Source organism: Leguminivora glycinivorella, chromosome 22, assembly GCF_023078275.1.
Source record: "Leguminivora glycinivorella isolate SPB_JAAS2020 chromosome 22, LegGlyc_1.1, whole genome shotgun sequence".
Taxonomy (NCBI): Eukaryota; Metazoa; Arthropoda; class Insecta; order Lepidoptera; family Tortricidae; genus Leguminivora; species Leguminivora glycinivorella.
In genome coordinates this window covers 2345987-2373087 of record NC_062992.1, presented here as the reverse complement: position 1 = coordinate 2373087, position 27101 = coordinate 2345987, and the positions used below count along the sequence as shown (strand labels likewise).

The 27101-nt window shown below is 37.6% G+C and overlaps 1 protein-coding gene across 5 annotated transcripts in view; it reads right to left on the bottom strand.

The window, feature by feature from the left end:
- Positions 1-770: 770 nt before the first annotated feature.
- The window catches only part of LOC125237845 (mastermind-like protein 2), a 57363-nt gene continuing 31032 nt past the window's right edge, over positions 771-27101 (bottom strand). Inside the window, exons 1-5 of one of the 5 annotated variants that reach the window (XM_048145066.1) lie at positions 17444-17448; positions 6869-6962; positions 5578-5604; positions 3015-3110; positions 771-2739 (exon numbers count right to left, since the gene is read on the bottom strand). In XM_048145066.1, coding sequence (XP_048001023.1) covers positions 1145-2739; positions 3015-3110; positions 5578-5604; positions 6869-6962 — 1812 coding nt within the window. In that variant the 5' untranslated portion in view covers positions 17444-17448 and the 3' untranslated portion in view covers positions 771-1144. Of the gene's footprint in view, positions 2740-3014; positions 3111-5577; positions 5605-6868; positions 6963-17443; positions 17449-27101 lie in introns of those variants that run through there. The other 4 variants (XM_048145065.1, XM_048145067.1, XM_048145070.1 and 1 more) reach the window with 4 other exon arrangements.

Below are 27101 nucleotides of genomic sequence, written 5' to 3'. Positions count from 1 at the left end.
GTGTGGTATTCAAAATTGGTAACAATTAACCAAAAAAACTAAACGGTCCAACACAGATAATTTCATTGTTATTCAGATTCTCAAATTTCGTTACGATTGATTAAGTTTTGAACGAGGATATCTTTTAACTGAGTTGTTCTGAATGGAAACTTTTTTTTAAAATATAAATCTAGTTAATATTACTACATAATTAACTAAAATTCCCAAATTGAAAGGCTTCTTTCCATTTTAGCATTTTCACTCCTGTAGCGTCTTAATATTTAAATTTATTTCAAACTAACTTTTGCCAACGGCGGTCGCGTTTAATTCGATAATTGCTCCATACATACCTACTTCCCCCCTCCCCCTTTATTTTAAGGATGTAGGTGATTAGAGTGAGACAAAAAGTAGCCTATGTCACTTTTGATAAATAAATAATAAATAAATATTATAGGACATTCTTACACAGATTGACTGAGTCCCGCAGTAACCTCAAGATGGCTTGTGTTGCAGGTACCCACACAATGATACCCCTCAACCCCTATCCCTATCCCCCCCCCCTATCCCTATTCGATATCCCTTCAACTATCTCCACTCAAAACACATTTCAATTCTTGGCTCCGTTTTGTCGTGAAAGACGGACAGACAAACAGACACACACACATTCCTATAAATATTTTTAGTATGGATTATGTATGTCATTGAGATAAGAGAAAAGTATTCGAAAAGAATCTTTTGAACACGTCTTACCGTAAATAAATACGGGAAAATAAAACATTTTTTATTTTTTATATATTTTATGTTTTGTAAAGACCTATCTAATATTTACAATATTAAGTACGAAAATAGAAGAAAATTCGAATGACAATTAGTTGATTTACATAGGAAATCTTATTTAGTGGCAGTGTTAAATAATATGTTTTAGTATAAGCCTTCCTAAACTTAAAATATTTGTAAAACCCTACATCTGTACAGCAGACCTATTTAACGTCTTAGGTACGTAAAAAAATCGTAAAAAAAAAAAAATCACAATAATACTTCAGAATCGTTGACTCACATAAAAGATGACATTATTATGGATCAAATAAATTAAGAAACAAATTATAGCAACGCAGATTAAAACGCTCGTATTATAATTAAATTAGATTTCTAAACTTGGCGGTTTTTATAAAAACTTGCTTGAACCCCGAGCTCTCTGCCAGAGGTAGGATACTGCTAAGCTAGTCATTAATGAACCGAAGAGTACCAACACGCTACCCCACATGGCAGCCGTGGGGGATATACAGAAATTGTCGTTGTCCTTTGGCAAATCCTCCGCAAATACTACTCTCAAGCCCTTTGCGATGGTAGTCGAAGGCTCATATGTTCTGTTTCCGAAATGAATGATATCTCTTCTTCGCCTCCTGGGCTCGATACTACCAGGGTTGGGGCACGCGTCGCAATCCGTCTTACACAACTCCACATCGCATTGGATGATCAAATCCATTTCATCAGGGAACTTGAACGCGTTGAAGAATGCGTACGCTATAATCGACGCTCCAGTATTCCCAGTATCTCTAGTCTTCTGGAAGGCACCGAATATCTTAGGCTTCAACACACAGCCGTTACTGTCAGTCAACGGAACCACATGGCGGTTCTCGGAATCGCGAGCCACGCACTCTCGGACGAATATGTCAAAGCCGGCATCACCAGTTACTGTGACGACTAGTGTCATGATTTCTCCAATCTTGACCAAGCCGTTGGCTTCAGGCGCGAATGGACCACGTCCTGTCTGGATGTCTAGACGGGCCATGGCAGTATCACCACTGAAGTTGCTCGTAATCTGGTTCAGCATACCGACGCTTAATGAAGATACCAGCTGCTTGGTAAGGTTGCCCTCCCATAGGCACCTGACGCGGCGAATGTGGTCCCACACTTCTTGAATGCCAGGTTCGTTTTGAAGCACCAGCACGTTTTCCAAGTATGCCTGACCTTCGTTCTCAAAGTCGCTGAAGAACCTAGTTCCACAGGTGTTTAAGCTGACCGTGAAGGAGTATTTTATTTGACCCGAGTTTTCTCTAACGTATACGCATTCAGGCTCATTGTAATGGTCTTGGGAGTAGATTATTCCGTTGTAAACTTTGTTGAATTCAATGTTGATGGTCATCATTTCTTTGCCGCAGTCGACAGTGATAGCGTGGATGTGCGGAGGGTGGCGGTCATCATCGTCGGGCACTGCAGGAGTTTGGGATGATGATGAACCGTCGCTGCCAGTGTCAGGCTGTTGAGGCTGCTGCGGTTGCTGCGGCTCTTGGGGTCGCTGTGGCTGTTGGGGTTCCTGAGGCTGCTCGGGTTCTTCATAGGGTGGGAGAGTGGTGTCATCGGGTTTGTTCGGTCGGCTGGGCTGATACGGGGGCGAGGTGGGCTGACTAGGTTGATACCCTGGTTGGCTAGGCTGGTAACTCGGTTGAGTGGGCTGACTAGGCTGGTATGAAGGTTGAGACGGTTGGCTAGGCTGGCTCGGTTGACTTGGTTGGTATGGTGGTTGGGTAGGCTGGCTTGGCTGGTAGGGAGGTTGGCTGGGTTGGTAGGATGGCTGTTCTGGTTGAGTTGGCGACGGGAATGACGGGCTCGGTGATGGTTGGCTGGGCTGGTAGGACGGCGAGGGCCCTTCGTTGTATGAAGGTGTCGGTCGCTGGCCTGCTGGTGGATATGGCGGCAGGTAGCTAGCTGGTTCGAATGGCCTTGGTCTTTCGGGTTTTCCCCCGAAGTACTGGCGAGCTGAAAGCATACAAAGAATTTTATAACGATTGTTTTATTTATTATCGTACAGCAGTGGTATGATGGAAGGCATTATCTACGTGATAACCACAAAATCTTTTTTAACACTGTTCAATTAACGGAGGAAGGCACTGCAATTACCTAAATGTCACGTAGATAACTGCAACCATCACACCTGTTTAATACATAAGTAAATCTGTACAGTGCCCTATTTTACTTGTTAAGACAAATCCTAAGCCTAGGGTAAGTTTAAACTGGTTTAGTCATTGTCGAACCTTTTCTGTTCCTCTGTTGATAAAAGCCCTGAATCCATTGGAGAAGGTTGCTGACCATCTCATCGACTTCCGCCTGCTTGACCGGAGACAGGTCGGCTGCAAGACCAGGAGTCATCAGTAATGATGAGAAGACACCAGATCACCATAAATTTAAGTTTAGTCATGGTTCAGACCAGAAAATTATAAGAAGAGTTTCAAGACTAGCAATGTTTTTGACATTCTCAAAGAAAAAACATTCTTAGAATTCTTCAATTTGAAAACTTACTTGTGTGTGTATTGTTAGGTTAGATCTAGTTTTTAAGTTTATGCATGTTAATGTAAGATTATTGTAATTATTTATTAATCATGTCACTTGATTGTTATTAATTTGTATTTGTTCTGTGCAATAAAGTGTTTGCTAATAATGTACTATAAAAAAAATTGAAAAATTCGGCAGGCAATCAAGGCATCTTGAGACTTCATGTCTTTTGCATTGCTATTCGAGGTTAAGGTGATTGAATTTGACAGTAGGGCCACTACCGAAAAACGATGACGAAGGCTGGTTAGATTGGATCAACATGCCATGTTAAATGGAGAAAAAAAAAGTGGTCGTTGAAGGACCAAAAAGATATAATGCAGTCATAAATTAATAGAGCACTCGTTTCGTTTGAAGAGTTAGGAGAATTACTAAAGATGTAATAGAAGAAGGTTCAGAATATGTGAGCGTCAGAATGGCGGGTGTACATCAAGCAATCCTGGTGTGGTATACGTCAGGAGTTAGTGCTAGCAATGTGCCAAATGTGCGCCAAAATTCGAGCAATGTGCTCTTTGAACTCCAGAGATATTTAAGAAATTAATGACACCCGCCATTCTGACGTCAGGTTGGCGGGTGTACTTCCAGTTCTAGCTAATGGCTGCTTACTCGAGGGTGAAAGTATTGCCTAAGGTTAGTGCTCGCAAAGTGCTTCCACATGTATGAAACACATACTAATTCAGAGAGCCGTTGAAGAGTAATATGGGATTGAATAAATATATCTATAAGTATCACTTTTTTGTGAAAAGCGCCTGAATGTTAATGCTGCATTGCAGGCAATGAACATTGCTATTTTATTTCAGCAGGCGTTATAGATATATTTATTCAATCCCATATTACTCTTCAACGGCTCTCTGAATTAATGTGTGTTTCATACATGTTGAAGCACATTGCGAGCACTAACTTTAGGCAGTACTTTCACCCTCGAGTAAGCAGCCATTAGCTAGAACTGGAAGTACACCCGCCAACCTGACGTCAGAATGGCGGGTGTCATTAATTTCTTAAATATCTCTGGAGTTCAAAGAGCACATTGCTCGAATTTTGGCGCACATTTGGCACATTGCTAGCACTAACTCCTGACGTATACCACACCAGGATTGCTTGATGTACACCCGCCATTCTGACGCTCACCAGAATATTAATATGTAGATTGGATCAGTTAAGGTACTTAGGTACTTGTAATAATATAATTCGAAATAGAAAAGGAGATAAGGAAAATAGGTACTAAAGGATCATTCAACACCGTACGTATTAAAAAAGAAGGTAGGTATTACATAAAATAGGTATAAATACAGGACTGTAAATATCTATAGAACAACCAAGTGATGGTTAAGAATGATAAAAGGAAAGTAAAAAATAATATTCATAGTACCTAATAGTAATACTAACCTAAAACCATTAAAATATAATACATTTAAATATTTACACATCAGTAAACTTAAATGTACCTACAATACAAATAATTGAATAAGTATGTACAAAAATAAGTAGGAATAAATGTATTTACACAAGTAGAAACTTTTCGTGTCACTAATTTTGAAAAGTTATAAGAAGGAATTAGAAGATCAATAAGAAGGACTAGAGATCAGGATAATAATCAATATATAAAGATGAAGATCAAGATACAGATATAGCGAAGCGAATAGATCTCCATCTTAAAAAAGGAAAATTGGTTGTGTAAAGCAAAAAGCTATGTGATTTGACTTAAGGACAAAGTTCAAAGTCTTCAGCGATTGAGATGAGATGGATTATAGTCACACAACGATATTAAAAAATATCAGGGAGTTCTCGTATTTTGAAGGATTAGTGCAAATCATGTGCAGAATATAACCAGGGAACAAATCAGATTATTTAATTGAATATTTTTTGATTTGTTCTTTTTCAAGTAGTCACACTACTATATATAAATTATAAATTGAAATAGGTATTAGACACGAAAGAAAAAACGACAAGGCCCACTGGTGGCCGAGCCAGGAATCGAACCCGGGTCTTTAGCTTACGCGGCTAACGTCATTACCACTAGACCACAAGTGCCGTCTAGTGGTAATGACCACCAGTGGGCCTTGTAGTTTTTTCTTTCATGTATGATATCTATTTCAATTCATGTGTGGAATGTTTTGTGATTTATAGTAATCGAAATATCGTCAGTGTGATGAAAGTACCAGTGTTGTAAAGTGGGGTAGTGGGTTGAATTGAATGGTGGTTGGTGGTTGGTGGAAGTGGTGGAAGTGGTGGAAGGGGGTGTATTAGTGGCAAATGTTGTGTACGTACCACTCCTAGCGCGTTTGCGTATTTGTTCTGGAAAAATAGCATTGTGTTTACTAAATGTCATGTCATGAGTCATTATTTATGTATGTTTGTTCTAAATATGAATTGTAACTAATTCAGTAACACAATGTAAATGGTTCCCCGCGACACAGGCACAGCCTAGTGCGAGGACCCCTGGAAATGTAGAAACCGAACTCTGTTAATAAACTTTCTTTCTTTCTTTCTTTCTTTCTTTCTTTCTTTCTTTCTTTCAATTGAAAGTGGTAGATTGGTAACCTTCATCTTCTTCGTTAAGTATTCCTTTTTCTTGTGGGTAGGTATAACATGCTTAAAATGATAAAGCGCATTATTTAAATATCATCATCATCATCTTATACATATATTCAGCCCATCTCAGAAATCTTTAAACTTTCAACAAACTTTTCACAGTCGATGTCATGTCAGGATTTATACTATCTATATTTATATGTACCTAAACTATCGATATGTAATTTAGTCAAATTCTCAGTTTTTGAATATTTACTCGTAACGTGGTGCAATAAACATTATTATGAATGGAGGTATGTCTGTTTTCCATTACCAGTATCTCTCCCCGTTTTTAAGCTCCAACTAGCTTTTTCCTGCGGCGTCGCCCGCGTACTAATCTAATCTTGTTTTCTAAGAGGTGAATTTTGAAAAATCCTTTCTTAGTGTTCCTCTACACCTTATAAGGAACTTAAGTGCCAAATTTGGAATCTCTAGGACTAGCGGTTTCGGCTGTGCGTTGATATGTCAGTCAGTCAGTCATTCAGTCAGTCAGTTTCTGCTTTTATATACAGAGTGGGGCCTGTAACAAAGGCGAAGAATTGAACTGTAGGCTACTCTCCTTATACTGATCAACATTTGTTCAGTGACTTTTAAAAATTATGAAGTCTTTAAATTTTTAATTTTTCATACAAAATAAATATTAGCTTCAATGTACGCCATTATTGTTGTCATTGACGTTGTCTGTCACACTTTAGACTTAACAGAATTCGCAATACATTACCTCTTAGAAAAAACTTTCAAGGGTGATAAAAATCAAAATACAAGTTATTTTTAAAAGTCGCCGAACAAATGTTGATCAGTATAAGGAGAATAGCCTAGAGTTCAATTCTTCGCCTTTGTTACAGGCCCCACTCTGTATTTAGATGTGGTACGTTTTACTTGAGAACAGCACAATTTATTTCTAAATTCTGAGCCAAATTTCAAATTCATCAGAAAAACGAATAATTTCATTCAATGAATGACTGTACGAATGAATGAATGGACTTACGTAGTCTCGCCTGAGCCGACTGCGCCTCAGATGCGTTAGTGTACGCCGCCGCCGCCAACGCGCACAGCGCTAGTATAGCGCACCAACGCGCCATCTGGAATTCAAAAATGGAACTATGTTACTAATGGCTCCATAAACATGATATACAGTGTGGAAAGATAAGTAAGGCCTTGGAGGGAAACTACCTTAACTCTTTAAGCTGGCTCATTTTACTTAAAGAAGACATTCCTTTATTTTTTAAAAGAACCCAAACTGCATCATTCATTTTCTGAAACCCGCTTATCTTTCCACCCTGTAGACGGGAGGTTCCTAAATAACCTCACGTCATCTTGAAATTACCTACCACAAACGAAATGTGGTAATTTCAAGTAATCGAGGCATTCTTCATGTTTACTAACTTACAGTGTTTTCAATTTATGGGATATAGGACAAAAGACGATGTCAAAGATGGCGCGATCGGATAATGTGAAGACGCTCTTAGGGTGCTTTAAGTGTAAAACAGCCAGTCGAGATTGACCTTTGCACTTTATACTTAAATATACAGCGTGTGTATTCCATACGCGTGAATAGTTCGTATGATCAGATACTATAACTGGATACATTATTCGCCCGTATGGAATCCACACGCTGTATTAATCATTTATGTAATTTTCGCATAAGAGGGACAGGAAATAACCTAGTCTATCTGTCTAGCCAATTTCTGCATTTTTTCCCACACCAATTTCACCTTCTAATGCTAGACAAATTAATTTGCTTAAAATTCTAAATTAAGCGCAAAGTAGTTGCGTAAGGTTGCACGCATTGTGCATTGTGGGTTCGATTCCCAGGTTTGATCTATCGTGGACACAATGGAGTTTATCTTCTCGTCTCGTAGTGTGATCACACTTGGCTAGTCAGGGACATTTGCTTAGATACTAGAAAATACAATGAAAAAAAATTAAAGATGGCCGACTGTCACTGTGACAGTGACTGTGACTATCACTGACACAACAGTAATATCATTGTTGTTAATACATACATAAAGTCACGTTTGTCTTACCAAAAGGGGTAGGCAGAGTGCATGAAACTGCTAAGTTCCAATGTGAAATTTAACAATTAAGGTTAGAAAGTTAACGAAATTGTGATATCGCAGTGCCAGGTGGCTCTGCCTACCACTTTTAAGGATAAAGCAGCGAGTTTATGTATTTACTAGCTTTTGCTCGCGGCTTCGCTCGCGTTAAAAAGAGACAAAAAGTAGTATTGATACCCGAGCAAGTGAAAGATTCCAATTTTGCATGCGAGAGTAGCGAGTGGTTCAAAAAGTGTAATCTTGAGCGTTGCGAGGGTTTCAAGGCACGAAGGTTAAACAAACTTTGCCACCGAGTGAAATACAAAATTTTTCATCACACTAACACGAACAAAATACTAACTATAAAACATCAAATTAAATCCATAAATTTATTCAATATTTATGATTCAAAATCATCATTTATTGGTAAATTCTACCAGCGAGCTTAAGACGTCAAGTAAAAATTTATATGAAATTACTTTGCACTCTTGTGGATAAAATGCAATTTTGCTATCTGTTTTCGAATAGCAAAGTAAGCCTTTAACAGTTGGTGTGGTAAAAATATTTACCTACAAATAATTATGCTAATATCTAAGGAACCTTGACACAGTATTGGACCTTTTTCCACATTTCGTGTGTGTCCCAATTGGCCCATACAAACAATACGTCGTTAATTTAACTACCTCTCATGGCTTGTAAGCTTTCGTCTAATATATAAGGGTATGACTGTTATCAAAGACATATGTAACTCCGTATAGACAGATAAAGTCGAAGAAAAAAACGTATCTCAAAACCATAAAGAAAAAGGTACGGTGGCCTAGATGGCGTTACACCTTTGGGGAACGCTCGGCTAGATGGCACTAATATTAATATTTGACATTTTAACGCATATCAAGCTAATAATATGGGCCAAATCGTCAAAATTGAGGTTCAAAAGTTTTAAGCCTGTGTCAAGAGATGGCAGTCTATGCACTGTGATTACACATTTCACTTTGACAGTAACTCTCTATAATACTTGATCTTCTTTGCTGTTACGTAGAAGTAGTACGAGTAGGTAGGTGCCATCAATAGAGTATATTGAATAGTATGGTATAGAGTTATCAGTCAAGATTTTCGAATGCAGCGCCATCTATTATTAAGTTACGATAACTTTTCATGTGACTTTGCATGCCTAAAGGTTTTCATTATGTATCTGAGCATAAAAACGAACTTATTTTCCAAATTCCAATATAATTATCAAAATTTACAATTTAATTACGTATAATTAATTATAATTAACCATAGAAGTCGTTCGCTAAAACTAGCAGGTGGTACAGCGACATCTAGCGAAAAATTTGGACATCAAAAATACTTATACATTTTACGACGCCAAGTTGTTAGCCAGTTTGCAGGGGTAATAGTGACATCTAGCGACAATTTGCACTACGGTATATTTGTACGCGTCAGTTTGCGTTAAATTGTTTTTCACGCCCTCTATCGTTAATTTCTCTAAACATATCCAAGTACATCGGATTTACTATTTCCTTTGACTGAATACATCGTGGTACCATCTTACGTAATCTCCCAGCTCACCTAAACTGATAAACCTCAAAAACCCCACACTTATATGTGTTCCCAATTGGTTGGTAAAACCCAAACATACTTCTTTACTGCAAGTTCATAACAAAAGAAACAAATATAATATTATGTAACTCGAATATTACATTGTATTTCTAAGTGTTAATGTGCATGCTTCTAACAATGCGCTTTCCATCATTAGAGTTTCCTAGGATCTGCAAACAGTAAGCTGCAGAATATACAACGTGTAATTTTTATAAAAGACAATATTCAAGGAAGTGATTATAACCATACATCGGGGTTTTGGGAGCGGGAATGAATTCGTGTATTTATAACTCTGTTTATAGTAACTTGAATTACTGAAATATAGATTAAACTATGTATCTGGCTCCAAATGTACCTAGAAATGTTATAGTAATGTCTGTTGTTCATAGTTTTCACCCTTTTTGGGCTAGTGTAAATCATTCCCGCTCCCAAAACCCCGATGTATGATTATAACTGATACGAAAAAAAGTGTACCTTAATTTTACCCAAACTTTTCCTAATTTTCCACTAAGTATTTATACTTTTAAACCAATTGCGAGGCGTGTTTTTGAGACAGAATAAAAGATGTACAGTCTATGTAAAATTTAACAAAATATTATATTTATTGTTTTATTATTTTTTACATACCTTTTTTACCATCATGCCCATAAGATATTGCCTGTTATAAAAATAACAGCCTGCATAAATTGTAAAGTCATGACTGCTTACATAAATATCTTTCTCATTACCTGAAGTGCATTTCACGGCACATTCATCAAAACAAATTCATTTCGTTTGAAATACAAAGTGCTTGAGATATATTATTCACATTTGTAAAAAAACGAGAAAAAAACGTATTTACTTAAGTTATTATCTTTCGCTCCGATAATATATTTACAGCACAGTCGAGTTCATAAATATATGAGCAAATCCAACGCTTCAAAAATAAATGCGCATAGAATAGTACATTACGATACAAGTGCGTAAAAAAGGAAGTTCGAAACGAGTGGCGATAAATTAAAACACGACCAAAGGGAGTGTTTTAAATCGACACGTGTTACGAATTTTCTTTTCGCACGTGTTTCGTACGACGTTTTTCAGTACAGATGACCTTCCGAAGTTTCGACCTGACATATAATGAACCACTTCTCGCACTAGTGCGTAAAAAAGACACCATCTGTACTGAAAAGGTATATTTTTATCTTAACAAGTTAATCATTCAAAATATGTGAACAAATCATCTTTTATATTAAACTGAGCAACTCTCACAAATATATGTAAGCATCTAAAAACATATTTATTTAATTTCAAGTATAAAATGGGTACAAATTAGCCTACAAATAAAATGAAATTAAATCTAAAAACCTAAATAACTCTAAAACTCAAAAACTTACATCGAGTATAAAAAACAAAAAAAGAAAACCTACTGGAAGAGGCATCCCCGCGCAACCCCTGGTGCAAAGGTGCCCATTACACTCGCCGCGTTACCGCGTTGAATGGCAAAAACTAAAAACTCATAAATATATATACTAATATTTTTCAAAATTATTTAAGCTAGAGAAAATACACAAATACCTACACACCAGTTTTTTCATATAATTCGAAGCATGTATTGTCACAAAAATATCTGCGATATATTACCGCACTAGTTAGGCAATGTAAACGACGTACGATACACGTGCGAAGAGGGAATTCGTAACTCGTGTCAATTTAACTCCCTTCGGTCGTGTTTTAATTTATTGCGACTCGTTTCGAATTGCCTCTTTTTCGCACTTGTAGCTTAATGTACAATTGGGCCATTTTTTCAATGTTGTCCACCCCACTTTTTTTGTAACATGGATATTTTTTACGCGATTCATACTCAGAATCGCGAGGTCTTTCGATCCTCATAGGAGAAAAAAATGGCCCAAGATTTCCATACATTTTTCAAACCTTCCATTCCGTTACCGCCAAACAAAATGTATGAAAAATCATGAAATGTATGAAATGGGAAAAAAAACCTTGGGACACTTTTTTTCTCGTGTAATGATTGAGAAAGCTCGCGATCCTGAGTGAAAACCATATTAAAAAAAAAAGGGGGGGGGCAACTTTGAGAAAAAATGGCCCCATTTTGCTATTGATACCATGAACGTTATTTTGGAACACAATACCACAATTACATATAAAATTGCACTCGAAAGCGAACTAAAACGTAAATAAACGTGGGTTGCCTTTGACCTGCTCTGTAGTTACATCGCTTACCATTTCCAGTAACCATTATTATGTAAAACATAAAATACTTATGCATTAGGTGAGTTTATGTAATTATGACTGGCACTTATCTATTCGTATGACCCCTCTCTAATACGCATACACGAGTGTATTATACCTACAGACGATTAGGTCAATAACCTACTTGTTTCCTTTCATATTCTTAAAAACATGCAAATTAATTCAGATGCAAACATTTTTATTTTAGATATAAAAAAACTAGACTGTTTTAAGTTTTGTAAACGGTTTTTTTTTATCTCAATACAACTACTCCAGTCCACCCCAGTTCTTTTTAAGATTTGGAAATTTGTATGTGGTTTCCACTCAGAATCGCGAGCTCTTTCAATCCTAATAGGAGAAAAAAAGTGTCCCAAGGTTTTTTTTCCATTCCGTTACCATTTTTTCATACATTTTGTATGGCGGTAGCGGAATGGAAGGTTTGAAAAATGTATGGAAATCTTGGGACAATTTTTTCGTCTATCAGGATCGAAATACCTCGCGATTCTGAGTAGTCGTAGCGTGAAAAATACCCATGTTACAAAAAAAGTAGGGTGAACAACTTTGAAAAAAAAAATTGCCCAAGTCACACGGAATCTGCTGCTGAACCTTAATTCCTATTGAGAATTCGTAAATAGGTATAAGAATTTAAAATCTATTTAAAGTGACACTTGAATCTGACTACATAGAGTGTCTCAACTTTGACATTTCATTCGTTTTATTACACAACAGCAGAGGTCATCTCAAAAGTATCCAAAACAATATAACATTCGCAACGCGTACGCATCGCGTTAAAAAATCACAGCGGCCTTTCAATGTGTAGCAATCATCAACTTTATTCATTTAGATATAATGCTGAAGTTAGCATGCTGTAATACAGTTATATTAGCACGTTTCATGGTCGTTTTTCTGCTAGACTTTTGTGAACTTTTATAAACCTTCATAGTTATACTCAATAGCGACATTGGATTGCAATTATTTTGTGATAGGTATTAACGTTCTCTGCAATCTCTGCTCATTGATGTTTATTGGTATTCGTAATAGGATATTGAACTTAAGTTCTAATAACATTTTGTAATTAGCAATAAAATGTTAATGGACGAGGTCAATAGAAGGCCAATTCACGACTGTTGTTTATAATATTAACATTAATGTTAATTTAGAACTTCTTTTAATAAATCTAAATTATAAAATTTGCTATAAGTACTAATGAGGAGGCACACTCAAAGGTTATGACAGATGGCGCCACCTCAGAAGTCAAATAAAGAATTTCATACGTGAGAGCGAGAAGATAGTATTTTTTCTCTCTCTCACACATATGAATAAGGCCGTTTCACATTATCTGATCCGATATCGGATGTCGGAAAGATTTCAATAGAAAAAATCCAAGATGGCGCCTGTAATGTATGGGATATCGGTCCGACATCCGATATCGGATCGGATAATGTGAAAACGCACAAACAGTGACATGCCTAGGCACTTGCACAGGCGCCGCCTGACGGGATAAAATGTCAGTGTGCCTCCTCATTAATGAAAAAAAAAATCGCTTAGTTTTCGCAAGATTACTTAAGACTTTAAATTATGCATGGATTTACATGTGCTCACTGTTTTGAACAATGGACACTTCCTAATTACTTAGGTCTTTAGGTGAAGAGTTCAAATAGTTTAAAATTTCATAGGCCCAGGTGTTTAGCATAAAAGTTGACTTGCATGTCGAATGACCTACGCCCGCGACCCGTGTTTAGTTTACAGTAGGAATTGCACAGAATTGCCACCTTCTATTTGTTTACGTTACGCTATAACTTAACAGTTATTTTCGCAACGTTGACACGACTGCCATAACTTGAGGTGAGAATGAAATTCTATAGGTATCGCTAACAACAATATTCAATGTTTTGTGTGGGTATTGTATAAGGTCCTGGCCCTTTAGCACAACTTGCCTTGTCGCGCGCGAGTCCATACATCAAGCGCGACTTCAAGTGGGCCTTTTTTTTTTAAAGTTGTCCACTCCACTTTTATTTTTGATTTGGAATTTTTTATGTGATTTCCACTCAGAATCGCGAGCTCTTTCAATCCTAATAGGAGAAAAAAAGTATCCAAAGGCTTTTTTCCCATTCCGTTACCATTTTTTTATACATTTTGTATGGCAGTAACGGAATGGAAGGTCTGAAAAATGTAGGTATGGAAATCCTGGGACATTTTTTCTCCTATCAGGATCGAAAGACCTCGCGATTCTGAGTATGAATCGCGTAAAAAATACCCAGTTAATTCCTAACACTGAAAATATGCCTATCCCTTTTTGGAACATTGAGTAATTATTACTTCGTATAGAGGAGCTATAGCAAACAACGAACGTGTCACAGCCTGTAAGCTGAAGGCGGGGCGAGGGGGCGGGGTGTGAACCAATGGCCTGCTTCCGTAACGTCGCAAGCGCTACGATTTTACTCGGCGCTTACGACCTTTCGGTCGCGATGATGAGCCCTGCATAGAGTGCATAGATTAGAAGTCGTAGTATAGAAGTGACATGGGTTTACATGGGCATTTTTTAAATTTATGACTCTCAATTAGCGTGAGTTGTTAACAAAAAACATAAACGCTGTTAGTTTTGTAATGATAATCAAGCTTGAAATCTGTATTTAAAACTTTTTTTCACGTTCTAAATTTAGATTATAGCTTAGTATAATTCACGATGTTTTTATTGAAATTCCATGCTTAAATCGTTGCAAAACTGACAGCGATTTAACTTTTTTTAACAACTCTGTGAGTCCCAATTTTTTTAAATGCCCACATTTTTTAAAGCTGCATACGGACTGAGCGTACATGTGTACACGTAGCCGCAACTGGATATTAGTTATTTATGTGACATTTGCATAATGGTAGGCATTAAAACATGAGTGTTGTTTTTTTTGTGTTAATAAGATAACATGAGTGTTTTAATGCCTAATTATGTATAGTCGCACACATAACTTTATCTACATCCATGTATGTATGGGCGCGGGTTTATCGTCCCATAGAAAATTTGAATTTCGCGCGTTTTTATACTCTCATAATTTGCCTGACCGTCTACCTACCCAAATTCATTCAGGCATGTTAGGTACTGCACTTACATTTACATACTCACATGAAATTCGACACGCGTATTGAGAATCTGTTATAGACCGACATGTCGGAAAACTGTGCAATTCTGACAATAATAATTAAATAACCTTTTTTGCGTCGATAAATGTATATAATTTAATGTATGATAGGAAACTTGAACTAACTTGCGATATTGTCACGTCTGCTTTTGTTGCATTTTTTACTCTTTGGTTTCAACAAAACATGGCCGCCGCAACATGGCGCTTCGGCATGAGTTTATATTGATACATTTTTTAAAAAGTAAGCGTGTTTAAACAAAAATGCAGTAAACCTACGTATGAAAAGTCACTCCTTGGCTTTTGTTACATTTTCCTGAGCAGTTTGTACAGTACCTCACTACACATGACGGCATTATTTAGACGAAATATTTTTCATTGCGATACGTCAATCTACCACAGCCGTTCGGCACAGACTAAGCGCGTTTGTGCTGATCAGCTCTAAGTGTTGTTACACAAAATCAAGTTGAGGTGCCCTCTCTAGTTAACATAATTACTCAAAGTTTTGGAATACAATATTGTAAATATTGTGAATAAATAATATGAATATGAATATGAATACAGGCATGAATTTTGTATGCACGTAAAGGTCTATGAAAATAATGACGTTTTCTTATCCCTTGCTTTTGACATTGATGATTAATTTCCTTGATCTTATTACACAATGACATTTGAAACATTGAAACATTTTATTGAAATAACAAAATTAGTTACATTTTATTTTGGTGTCCACACTAGGCTTAGCCTGTCCTGTGGTGGACATAAATCAAAAACAGTGTTTACAATTTGTGTAAGGGGACCAGAAGAAAATGCACTAAACGTTCAAAATTCAATCTATAGTAACATATATTTCTCCCGTTTTGGTGAAAACGGATGTCGGGATGTTCGAACCGTGAATAAACTATAAATCCAGCTTTCTCCGCGTCGCCAAATAAGTCACGAGACGCTTGTTACTGCCAACAGTCTGGGAACTGAGCCGATAGGGATCCTATACACATTTTAGGCATTGAATTCTGGTGAATGATCAATATTTTCCTCTAGCAGTCGAGTGAAAATCCAAGGTGAGAGTTCTATAGTCAAATGCGCCATACGGAACAAAATTTCAAACGCAAGCTAGCCCACGCACTAGCTAGCACGTTTGCCGGATGCCGGATGACCTGTGGGCAAAAACAGCCACCCGTTGGTTGCCACAAATTACAAGGCCAAGGGGTAGACCACTTCAGAGATGGCGGGACGAGCTCGAGGCCTTTGAGACACACTGGTGGGAGACTTCCGAGGATAGGGATACGTGGAAGAGTAAGAGGGAGGCCTTTGCCCAGCAGTGGGACAATGTGGGCTAATAATAATAAGCTAGCAAGCGCATTTTTTTTTATTATTTATAACACAATTTGGGGATATGTATCATACAGAGAAAGCACAAGTTGGGACATTTTTCTGTTAGCGTCGCATATGGTTTGATGACTCCGTCGAATCCTAAGCGACGACCGGTCTGGCTTAGCGGGTAGTGACCCTGCCTGCTATGCCGCGGTCCTGGGTTCCCGGTAAGGGTATTTATTTGTGTGGTGAGACTGATGAGCACAGATATTTGTTCCTGAGTCATGTTTTCTATGCATATATGTATTTCTATATTATGTTACACATCGTTGTCTGAGTACCCATAATACAAGCCTTCTTGAGCTTACCGTGGGGCTCAGTCAATCTGTGTAAAAATGTCCTAAGGGAGGAAGGTTATTATTATTTTGGTTTATAGGTTATAAGTGCGTTTTCACACTATCCGATCCGATATCGGATGTCGGACCGATATCCCATACATTACAGGCGCCATCTTGGATTTTTTATATTGAAATCCTTCCGACATCCGATATCGGATCGGATAATGTGAAAACGGCCTTAAAGTATACACCCGGTACTCCCCCTCTTAGATACTTCCCTGATTTTCCTGATACCTAATTATCAAATTTAGCAGAGGTATACAGGCATTTTTATACAGCGTGTAATTTTTTGCGTGGAGTAGTGTACTAGAGTAAGCGATTCTGACATTGTTGGCAGTTTTTTGTGATGGTTTAAAGTTGGCAGGGACTTCAATATCGACTACTCTCGACTCGACTCGATATGACAGTAATTCCTCGATTACACCTGTAGCCATCTCAATTGACCCAAATACAACTCATCCATCGACACATGATGTAACCGATCGAACAATGATCATGATCGATTCTTATCCGATCGATTGTGGTCGCGTTTCTTAAGCTGTGAGGTAATGTAGTCTGTGCTAAATCGATTCATCAAATCTGTATACGATTTATAATGTAAAAGTAGTGCGAAAAGATTTGCCTTCATATTGTTACGAAAACGTACGAACGTGTCATGCTACTCATGCTACTTCAGTCAGTTTCAAATATTGACTGAACTAGCATGACAAATACGAACGTTTTCGGAAAAATACGAAGGTAACCCTTCTCGCATTACATATGTACCCAATTTATGACACCATTCTGTCACATTAACAATGACAAGATTGAAAGTTGCTTCTACTGGGTCACTGTCGAGCACTGGTACGATTACCTTATTATTTCTTAAGTTTGACACTTGTGTTCAAGCGCGGATCCAGCTTCGTGCCCAGGGGGGGTCACGTGGTAAAAGCCCAGGCCCAGTGGGGGGGGGGGTCACGTGGTCTATTTGTATGGCCAACCTAGGCTCCAGGGGGGGGTCATGACCCCCATGACCCCCCCCCCTGCATCCGCGCATGCTTGTGTTGACTTTGATGAACTCGCTTAGGTCAGCATAGAAAATAGAAATATTAGAGCTTTATACCTAGTAGGACCTGCCGGCCTAAAAGTGTCTTTCGCTGACGCTACGCGGCAATCGAAACGCTGTCTGTCTCTGTCGCGCTACAGAAGAGCAATAGGGAGAACTAGCTACGATACGCTTATGAAGCGTAAGCGATTGTGACGTTGCCTAGGTACCCTGTAGCTGAGAGCAAAATCTTTATCGCTCCGAGGCGAACGGTACCTACGCAAGTGTCTGTGTGGTACGAAGACTGATAGAGAGGAGCAGACAAGTAGACCTGAATCGAGGGCAACTTAGGGCAAGGAATCAACCTCCTGGCGTTATCCTGGCATTCGCCACGGCTCATGAGAGAATGGAGTCCGCTTTGACAATTAATCCCAAGATTTGGCCTAGACACTAGTTTTACCAAAGCGACTGCCATCTGACTTTCCAAGTTCCAACACGAAGGAAAACTAGGCCTTATTGGGATTAGACCGGTTTCCTCACGATGTTTTCCTTCACCGAAAAGCAACTGGCCTTTAGTGGAAAACATCAAAAGCCATTTCGCACAATTTCCGAAAAACTCATTGATACGAGCCGGGGTTCGAACCCGCGACTTCCGGATCGAAAGTCGCACGCTCTTACCGCTAGGACATCAGCGCTCTTTCTAGAGGGTAAAGAATGTTAATGCTTAAAAATCAAAATGCCTAAGTAATTTTTTTTTAGTAGTAGCTTATGTAATTTCAAACTTTCAAATAGGCGCGAAATGCAAAGTAGGTAAACCTATGCATAAATTTTTAACGAAAAAAAAAAATAACGTAAGTGTATTTAAAAACAGTAATTATTTAACTTATCTGTAGGCCTAGCACATGATGGCCGCGGGAGTATGTCGCCGCGAGATAGATGCCACGTCTTCTTCTAACTGTATTAATGACATAAGGACGGGTAGTCTATCTCGCGGCGACATACTCCCGCGGCCATCATGTGCTAGGCCTACTGCACTGCACTCAATTAAAATGTTTCAAGTAAACGTAGCATCAGTAGTATTTTCTGAGTAATTAAAAGCAGTTAATTTTGCATAAACGAATGTGGCGTATTATTTGGAGGTTAAATGTTGTGTGCTCTGGAAGAAGTATGTAATATGTTATGTGTTTTATTGCTTGGTGATATGTGAGATGCTCCGCTAACTTATACGGGGTGTAATTTTTGTGACGGGAAATATTTTCAGCCGGCGTACCATGCTTCCAGTTTTATCACTTATCCACGTGGATAAGACATCTGTCACTCTCACATTGACATACTTGCCAAAGCGTGACAGAAGTCTTATCCACGTGGATAAGTGATAAAATTAGAAGCATGATACGCCGGCTGGATTTGATGGGCAGGACAAAAACCTTAAGTATCTTATTTAGTTTGATTTGTCCTAGTTTATTCGCTTTCATTCTGTCGCAAAAACACTAACGCGTGCGCACACGCCATCACACAGCAGTGTTGACAACAATTGACAATGTCGTCATGCGCAGAGCGAGTTGATCAGGCGACTCAAGCGATTTTTTGCTCTAAGTGATGCATGCTGCGTTGGCATAATTTATGGACATTTTGGAATTTTTTTGGGTATAAATATTTTGGAATTTTTGGTTATTTATTTGGGTAAAATACCGTGGGTGTCGTAGAAGGCGACTGTGGGATATGGGTTAAATGAGTGGCATAGGCGAGAGGCTGGCAACCTGTCACTGCAATGTCACAGTTTCGTTTTCTTTCAACCCCTTATTTGCCAAGAGTGGCACTGAAACCTGAGTAGTTTAATGTGCTCTGCCTATCCCTTCATGGGACACAGGCGTGATTGTATGTATGTATGTATAAATTTAAAATACACTTTTTTATTCTTTTGGGTTTTGTAGCCAGCTATATGATCACCTCCTTAAATATTGCCGGTTATAAAAACTACATCCTGTATTAGCATAGCATATATTTTACACGGTACACTAATTTAAGTACCTACTTACGCTTCGTTACGTAAAAAATGAAAAAAAGCATATTTATGTTTCAGCGTGTGATGTTAGCTTATATAATTATATTTAGACGATCGATTCTTTAAAAAATCTTCTTCTTATGAAGCTTTTAATATTTTTGTGAGTTCATGCAAGTTAATGTAGGTAATCACGCAAATCTGGCATAGCATCATAAATCATAACCTCGCTGGTAATAGTGCCAAAGTAATAACTATTAAAACAGTTGTACCTATACATTTTAATAGACATAAACATAACCTAATCGGTTCAACCTCGTAACACTCGTTTTGATTACTGTTCAAAGTACCTCTATATTTGTCAATATTTATTTATTTACACTTAAACAATACAAAAGTACAAATGGCAGACTTATTGCCTTAAGGCAATTTCTACCAGTTCATAGGGCAAAACAGAAATTCATGAAAATGGGTGCAGTGAGAAAAATAATTTCGAGAGCATGACAAAATAAAAAAATACTTGCACGGGTATCATGGTCGCGCGATAGACGATAAAATATCAGGCCGTCCCTATCGCACTATTAGTAAGTGCGATAGGGACGGCCAGATGTTTTATCATTTATCGCGCGACCATAATTGCCTGCTTGGTCTTCAAAAACTTGGCCTGCCTCGTTTTAGCAAGGATCTATATTCGACTTTCCACGACGTTTCGTGTCGATTCTCTGTATAGATATAATACTTAAATCAAATTTGATTTTTCTTACATTTTTTTTTTTCAATTAACACGGTTTGATTGCACAGTTCATTGAATCAAAACTAGATAGAATCAGTTCTCATGGTCCGGGTGTTTTTCATTCGCCAACAAACTGTTTAGCAGTTTGGCGAATTGTATGTTGGCAATAAATTAATTTAAAAAAAAAACGCAATGTTGATTCATCCACTATTGATTATGAAATGATGAGGCTGTGACAGTTAATGTGAGTCGAATAAAGGTCCAGGGGCCGATTTTTGAATCTCACGGCTTTCGAATTCAGAAAATTGTCACTGAAAATCGTAGGCAATTTCGGTGACAATTTTCTGAATTCGAACGGCGTGAGATTCAAAAATCGGCCCCCAGGTGAATGCAGTAGTAGGTGGTTCGTTTTCAATGAAACCATTTCACGGATCAGTGAGGTGTCATATTTTTCTCACCATGTCGCTTGCACGATACGACTAATTATTATCGGTTAAGAGTATAAAAAGGTGACATGTGACCGAATTGGCTATTGTTTAGTTAATACAGTAGGGCCGGTGGTGTAAAGTAGTTTACCGATTCAGAGTGTTTATATTGTGAATTATGAATTAAGTACATTTTTATTTTATTTTGTGACTAGTTTTTTCCCGCAGCTTCGCCAAAAGTAATCTTATTCAAACGTTGTTGTTACTTTTGTTGTTTGGGGCACTGATTTCATAGAACTACAATCCAAAGTTAATTGCTTGTTATGTCATGTAAAGCATTGGTTCACTGTTAATGGTATGGTTCTCAACCTTGAAAAAACAAATGTCGTTCAGATCAATCTTAGGGGTTTGCCGAGCCAAACATTGAGTATTGTGCTGGATAATATTAAAGTACCTGTCGTAAACGTTTTGCAATTTCTAGGCTAACAAAAATGCTCGACAAGCAATGTGTCAAAAATGCATACTATGCCTACTTTCAGTCCATTGTGACCTACGGAATTGATATGTGGGGACAAGCTGCGGACAGACAACGGGTGTTTATGATTCTTCTTCTTCTTCTTTGCCTGGTCCCATTACGTGGGGTCGGCCCTCCTCGTTCGTAGGCGCCAGGACACCCTATCCTGGGTTGTCTGTGTGTGTGTTCAGCTGTGCCCGTTGTATTTCGGGTGTTTATGATTCAAAAAAAGGTAATTAGGATTATGGCTGGGGTGCCCTGGGACACACCTGCCCGCAGCCTATTTCAAACTTTAAAAATCATGACTGTTCCGAGTCTATACATATTAGAAATTATGAAAGTAGTTCGTAAAAATCTCGATCTATTTAGAATGCGTGGCCCTAACTACCGAAATGGAAGTAATCTCCTCCCTAACAGACACAGACTTAAAAAGTCCGAACAATGTGTGTGGTACATTGGTCCGAGACTATATAATCGTTTGCCCAATAATCTTAAATCTACTGAACTTGCATATAATATTTTTATCAATAATCTCAAGGAATATTTATTAAACGAAGCTTTCTATTCAATAGAAGAATTTTTGAATAAGAATAATTGTATTATGATTGTTATAAAATTGTTATACCTATAGCTAATAAGATGGATGTAATTGTAATTTTTGTAAATATGTATTGACATGTAACTTTCGTTATGAAGAAATAAATTGAAATTGAAATTGAAAATTGTTGAATTTTGGACCCCCATTTCACCCCCTTAGGAGGTGAATTTTAAAAATCCTTTCTTAGTGCTCTTCTACACCGTATAAGGAACCTATGTGCCAAATTTGGAATCTCTAGGACCAGCGGTTTCGGCTGTGCGTTGATATGTCAGTCAGTCAGTTTCTTATTTTATTATATTTAGATAAAGACAGTACATAAACAACAGTAAATAAACAATTGAAGCAATATAATGTAAAGGGTATTACATATTTTAAACGCTTACTTATGCTTTCCCTGTAATAATAGTATTTAAAATAAACAACAACCATGACTAGCTTGGTCTAAGAATGATTTATTCAACTGTTAAATCATAGACACGAAACCATAAAGTCAAAGACAAAACTAAACATACTCTACATTCCCAGATGTCTATCAAGATCAGATGTCTATATAATATGAAAGACCTATATATACTAAGCCAGAACTCAAAACTAAGAGGGCATTCTAAAAAGCTTATCAAACCTCCATGTGCTAGCAACCCTAAGAAACACTTCCTGCCGAATCGCATAGTTAATATGTGGAACTCTCTACCAGAAACTGTTATTAGCGCGCCGTCAGTGAACTGTTTCAAAAATAGACTGGACAATTATATTAGAACTTTGAAGAGTGCAAAATAAACACAAGTGCAGTGATATACACGCATCAGCTCGAAGAGCTGCTAGTGTATCAAATAAATAATAATAATAATAAAATCGTTGCCAACTGATATTGGCTTGGCTCTACACCCACCCGCAGCGGCATCCACTAAACAATGACAGATGGATATCATAAATCAAATCTTTAGAAATTTCCTATTTGTCAACTTGAGAGTCCCGAGCCTACACTTATTCTCTGTAAATATAGTTTTTACCGGAGTTACCCATCGATCCGCTCGGGCAAGCATTAATATATAAAACTATTGATTATTTCTCAATTGGGACGAGCCATATTCATACTAGTAATATTTCGCGACAAAAAATAACAACTGACTGCACAGCCACAGCATTTTGAAGCGTTTTCAAAGAGCAGCTTGCGATCGATTTTTGAATTTCGAAAGTCTGTGGAAAACGACGTAATGCTACTTTTGAAGAAAGATGGCTAATAATTTTAAAACTAAGTAGTGATAATAAACACTCGTTTTCGATTCTGTTAGTAGAATTTAAATCGCTAGTAGTGGAGATATTATTGAACGAATTTCACGAAATCGAATGGCCGAGATTGAAAAATCGGCCCCCTGGTCACCAGACAATGTGTAATTTTGCTAGTAGGTAAATTACCACGATTTGAGCAACGCGATAGAGTAGCATCTTACACCATTACACAGTATAAACTGACCAGTGTGCGTAGCCTATATTATTATTATCTCTTTCGTAGCTGTCTATCGCGACATCGACAGAGCCCCGAGACAGAGCCAGACTACATTTCTGCGGCGTTTATTCGCATGCATCGCAGAAGATTATTCAGATTAGTTCGCTGGCGAAGCCGCGGGAAAAACTAGTAATACATATGTAGTTTCACTGAAACTAGTGCAGTTTCATGTTCTCTGCCTACCCTTGGAATACAGCCACGAGTTTATGTATGTATGTAAGGAGTTATGTAAAAACTGTTCAATACCTGTCAATACGTAATCAAAAATACATGCAAAAGGCTAAAACACTTGTTACGTTCGTACATGTCAGCATTCTCAGAAAGCTCATGTCAATACAAAGTCTTTACACTGCACAAATGAATATAGTGACCTCAAAAAGCATTAGAACTCATTGCATCATCAGTTACGTACATGAATGCAAGGCCTTAATGCTTTAAGGGCTGAATAAAATTGGAAAGACATCAAGATGGATTTATGAAGATTATGACTTGACGAAATAGATGTTTCGACTTTGATTGATCAACAGCGAAATACTTTCAAGGTGCTTGTATCTTACGTCGTCGATTAGCGAAAAGCTTTTATAGGCTAGTTTCCTACTAGTCAAATCAGCTTCGTTTTAAGAACTGTCTAAACGATTTGCTAATTATGTTTAAAAAATCACAAAAGTAGAACTTTATAAACACTTTCTAGGAAAATTGTTTTGAACTTGATAGGTTCAGTAGTTTTAGAGAAAAATACGGAAAACTACGGAACCGACACGCTCTTGGCCGGTTTTTTTATTTATATTGTCTTTAATAATAGATACACGCATAATAATGATGAAATTCATGTCCTTTAACTTTATAGCACTATACCTATGCAAATTGTTCGTACCATTATTGTACGCGTGTGAACACTTTTTGCCACCGATACCATCGCGTGCGCATGCGCAACTACCGTAACCGTCAAAAGGTCGTATGTGCCCATAAGATTGTAGTATCTGTACAGTCGAGTTCATAAATATGTGTACATTTATACACCTTATTGAAACGAGTTAAGGTAAAGAATATGTACACATATTTATGAACGACTATAAGACATTAGTAAGAATATTGGAATAAGTGTATGTAGGTAAATTATTTAGAGCAAAGCTAAGAATTCTAATTTAATGAGACATTAAGTTTGATTTATGAGTGATTTGAGGTTTTTGTCATATTTTAGTGTGAATTGTGAGGCTGAGATGTGGTTCAGAGTTGTCTTAATTTGGCATACTTGTTTTACATTTATTACTAAACTAGCTTTTGTCCGCGGCTTCGCTCGGGTTAGAAAGAGACAAAAAGTAGCCCATGTTACTCTCCATCTTTTCACCTACTTATCTCCACTTAAAAAATCACTTCAATGCGTCGCTCCGTTTTGCCGTGAAAGACGGACAAACAAACAAACACACACACTTTCCCATTTATAATATTAGTATGGATGTTACTCGCTTGGCAAAGCTGTATTTCCATCAGAGCTGTGGATAAAAGTCAATAGCAGTAGCTTTATTACACTCCTGCCAATGAAAAAATATTTGCAGTGTCTAAATAGTACATTACGATACAAGTGCGAAAAAAGGAGTGTTTTAAATCGACACAAGTTACGAATTTCCTTGTCACACTGTGTCTTACGACGTTTTTCAGTACAGATGGCCCTCCAAAGTTTCTAACAAGAAATGAACTACTTCTCACACTAGTGTGTAAAAAAGCATCATCTGTACTGAACAAGTACATATTAATAAATAAATATAGTATTTTATGCAACTGGTGGTTAAAAGAGGTCAAAAAAGGTGAGTGGCGTGGGTAACAATTTGAGGCGAAGCCGAAAATTGTTAATAAAGACGCCACGAGCATTTTTTGACTCAGTTAAACACCGTTGCATACAATACTTTTTCTACGACCAAGCACTTATTTTGAAAGAAAATTATAAATTCAACAAATACCTACTTTCAGTCATCTTAGTTATCTAGGTGGACCGCCTACCATTTTGAATATGCAGTTTGAGTGCAAACATGAAAATAAAACTGTCTATGGTATGGTTCTTTGAAGCCTGGCCACTAAGACGAATCGAGCCGAGTTGAATCGAGTTCTCATACATTTGAATGCGATTCGACGCGTCGCCAATGAACGCAGCAGACAACGAAGGAGTCTCGACTCTGCGAATTGGTTTGTTAAGTTGGTAGCAATGTATTTACTGAACTGTAACAGCTATATCGTGCTACTGCTACTAAATGTTTTCAGGGTATAGACTAGATAGACTTGTCCTGACATCTTTTATGTAGGGTTTTAAAGTTCTATGTACGACCTTGTAACTCACGAATAACAGTACGGGAGTAGAAAAAATAAATAAATATTGGGAACACCTTACACAGATCAACTTAGCCCCAAACTAAGCAAAGCTTGTACTATGGGTGCTAAGCGACGATATACATACTTAAATAGATAAATACATACTTATATACATAGAAAACATCCATGACTCAGGAAAAAATATCTGTGCTCATCACACAAATAAATGCCCTTACCGGGATTCGAACCCAGGACCGCGGCTCAGCAGGCAGGGTCACTACCGACTGAGCCAGACCGGTTGCCTAATAATATTATACAGTATTTGTGACTTAAGTACTTATGATTAGCGCCATGTCTACCCTAGGTTCTATTTTATAGGGATTGTATTTCCTTAGACATCAATAATTAGTTTAAAGTCGCGAAACACATACAGTAGACATAAATTCACGTATGTATTCCCAAAAAGGAGTAGGTAGAGCATATGAAAAGGCTCAAGTTTCTCGTCTATCTCGAAACATCTATGACAATGACATAAAATAATGCGGTCATACGCAATAGGCTAGTTTCCTACTAGTCAAATCAGCTTCTTTTTAAGAACTGTCAAAACGATTTGATTATATGGAATTACTATGAAATACTGAGGAGTGACGTCACGGTCAATTCATTTACTATATCTTTCTCTTTGACTTACTAAATAGAAATTATGTACTAACTACTGTCCATATTTTTCTTTTAATTATGAGCTGCTTTTATTTAGTTCATAATAGTACATTACGATACAAGTGCATAAAACAGGAAGTTCGAAACGAGTGGCGATAAATTAAAACACGACCGAAGGGAGTGTTTTAAATCGACACGAGTTACGAATTTCCTTTTCGCACGTGTATCGTACGACGTTTTTCAGTACAGATACAGATGAGATGATGAGAAAAACGTCGTACGATACACGTGCGAAAAAGAAATTCGTAACTCGTGTCGATTTAAAACACTCCCTTCGGTCGTGTTTTAATTGGCGATACCACTCGTTTCGAACTTCCTCTTTTTCGCACTTGTATCGAAATGTACTATTATTTTAAGTATAGGAAACTAGCCTATTATATGTGAACTATAAACTCATACGAATCAATCAACTTCTTTTGTCAGTAAAAACTTTGATTAACTCTCCGATTGGCAGAAACACATTGCCCTCCTTAACCAGCGTTGTCATAACCCTATTGAAGTGAGATAGAAAGATAAAAAAATACAATTAATGTGCGCATTCACAGACGTTATGCAAAATCTGGGAAGGATCCGCCATTGTTTCAAATTTGACGTTTTGAAACCCGTAATTTTAAACTCGGCGGTTGGTCAATGATAACAAGCGTTTATGAAAGATTGGGAGATCTGTTTTACTAATTACTAGGC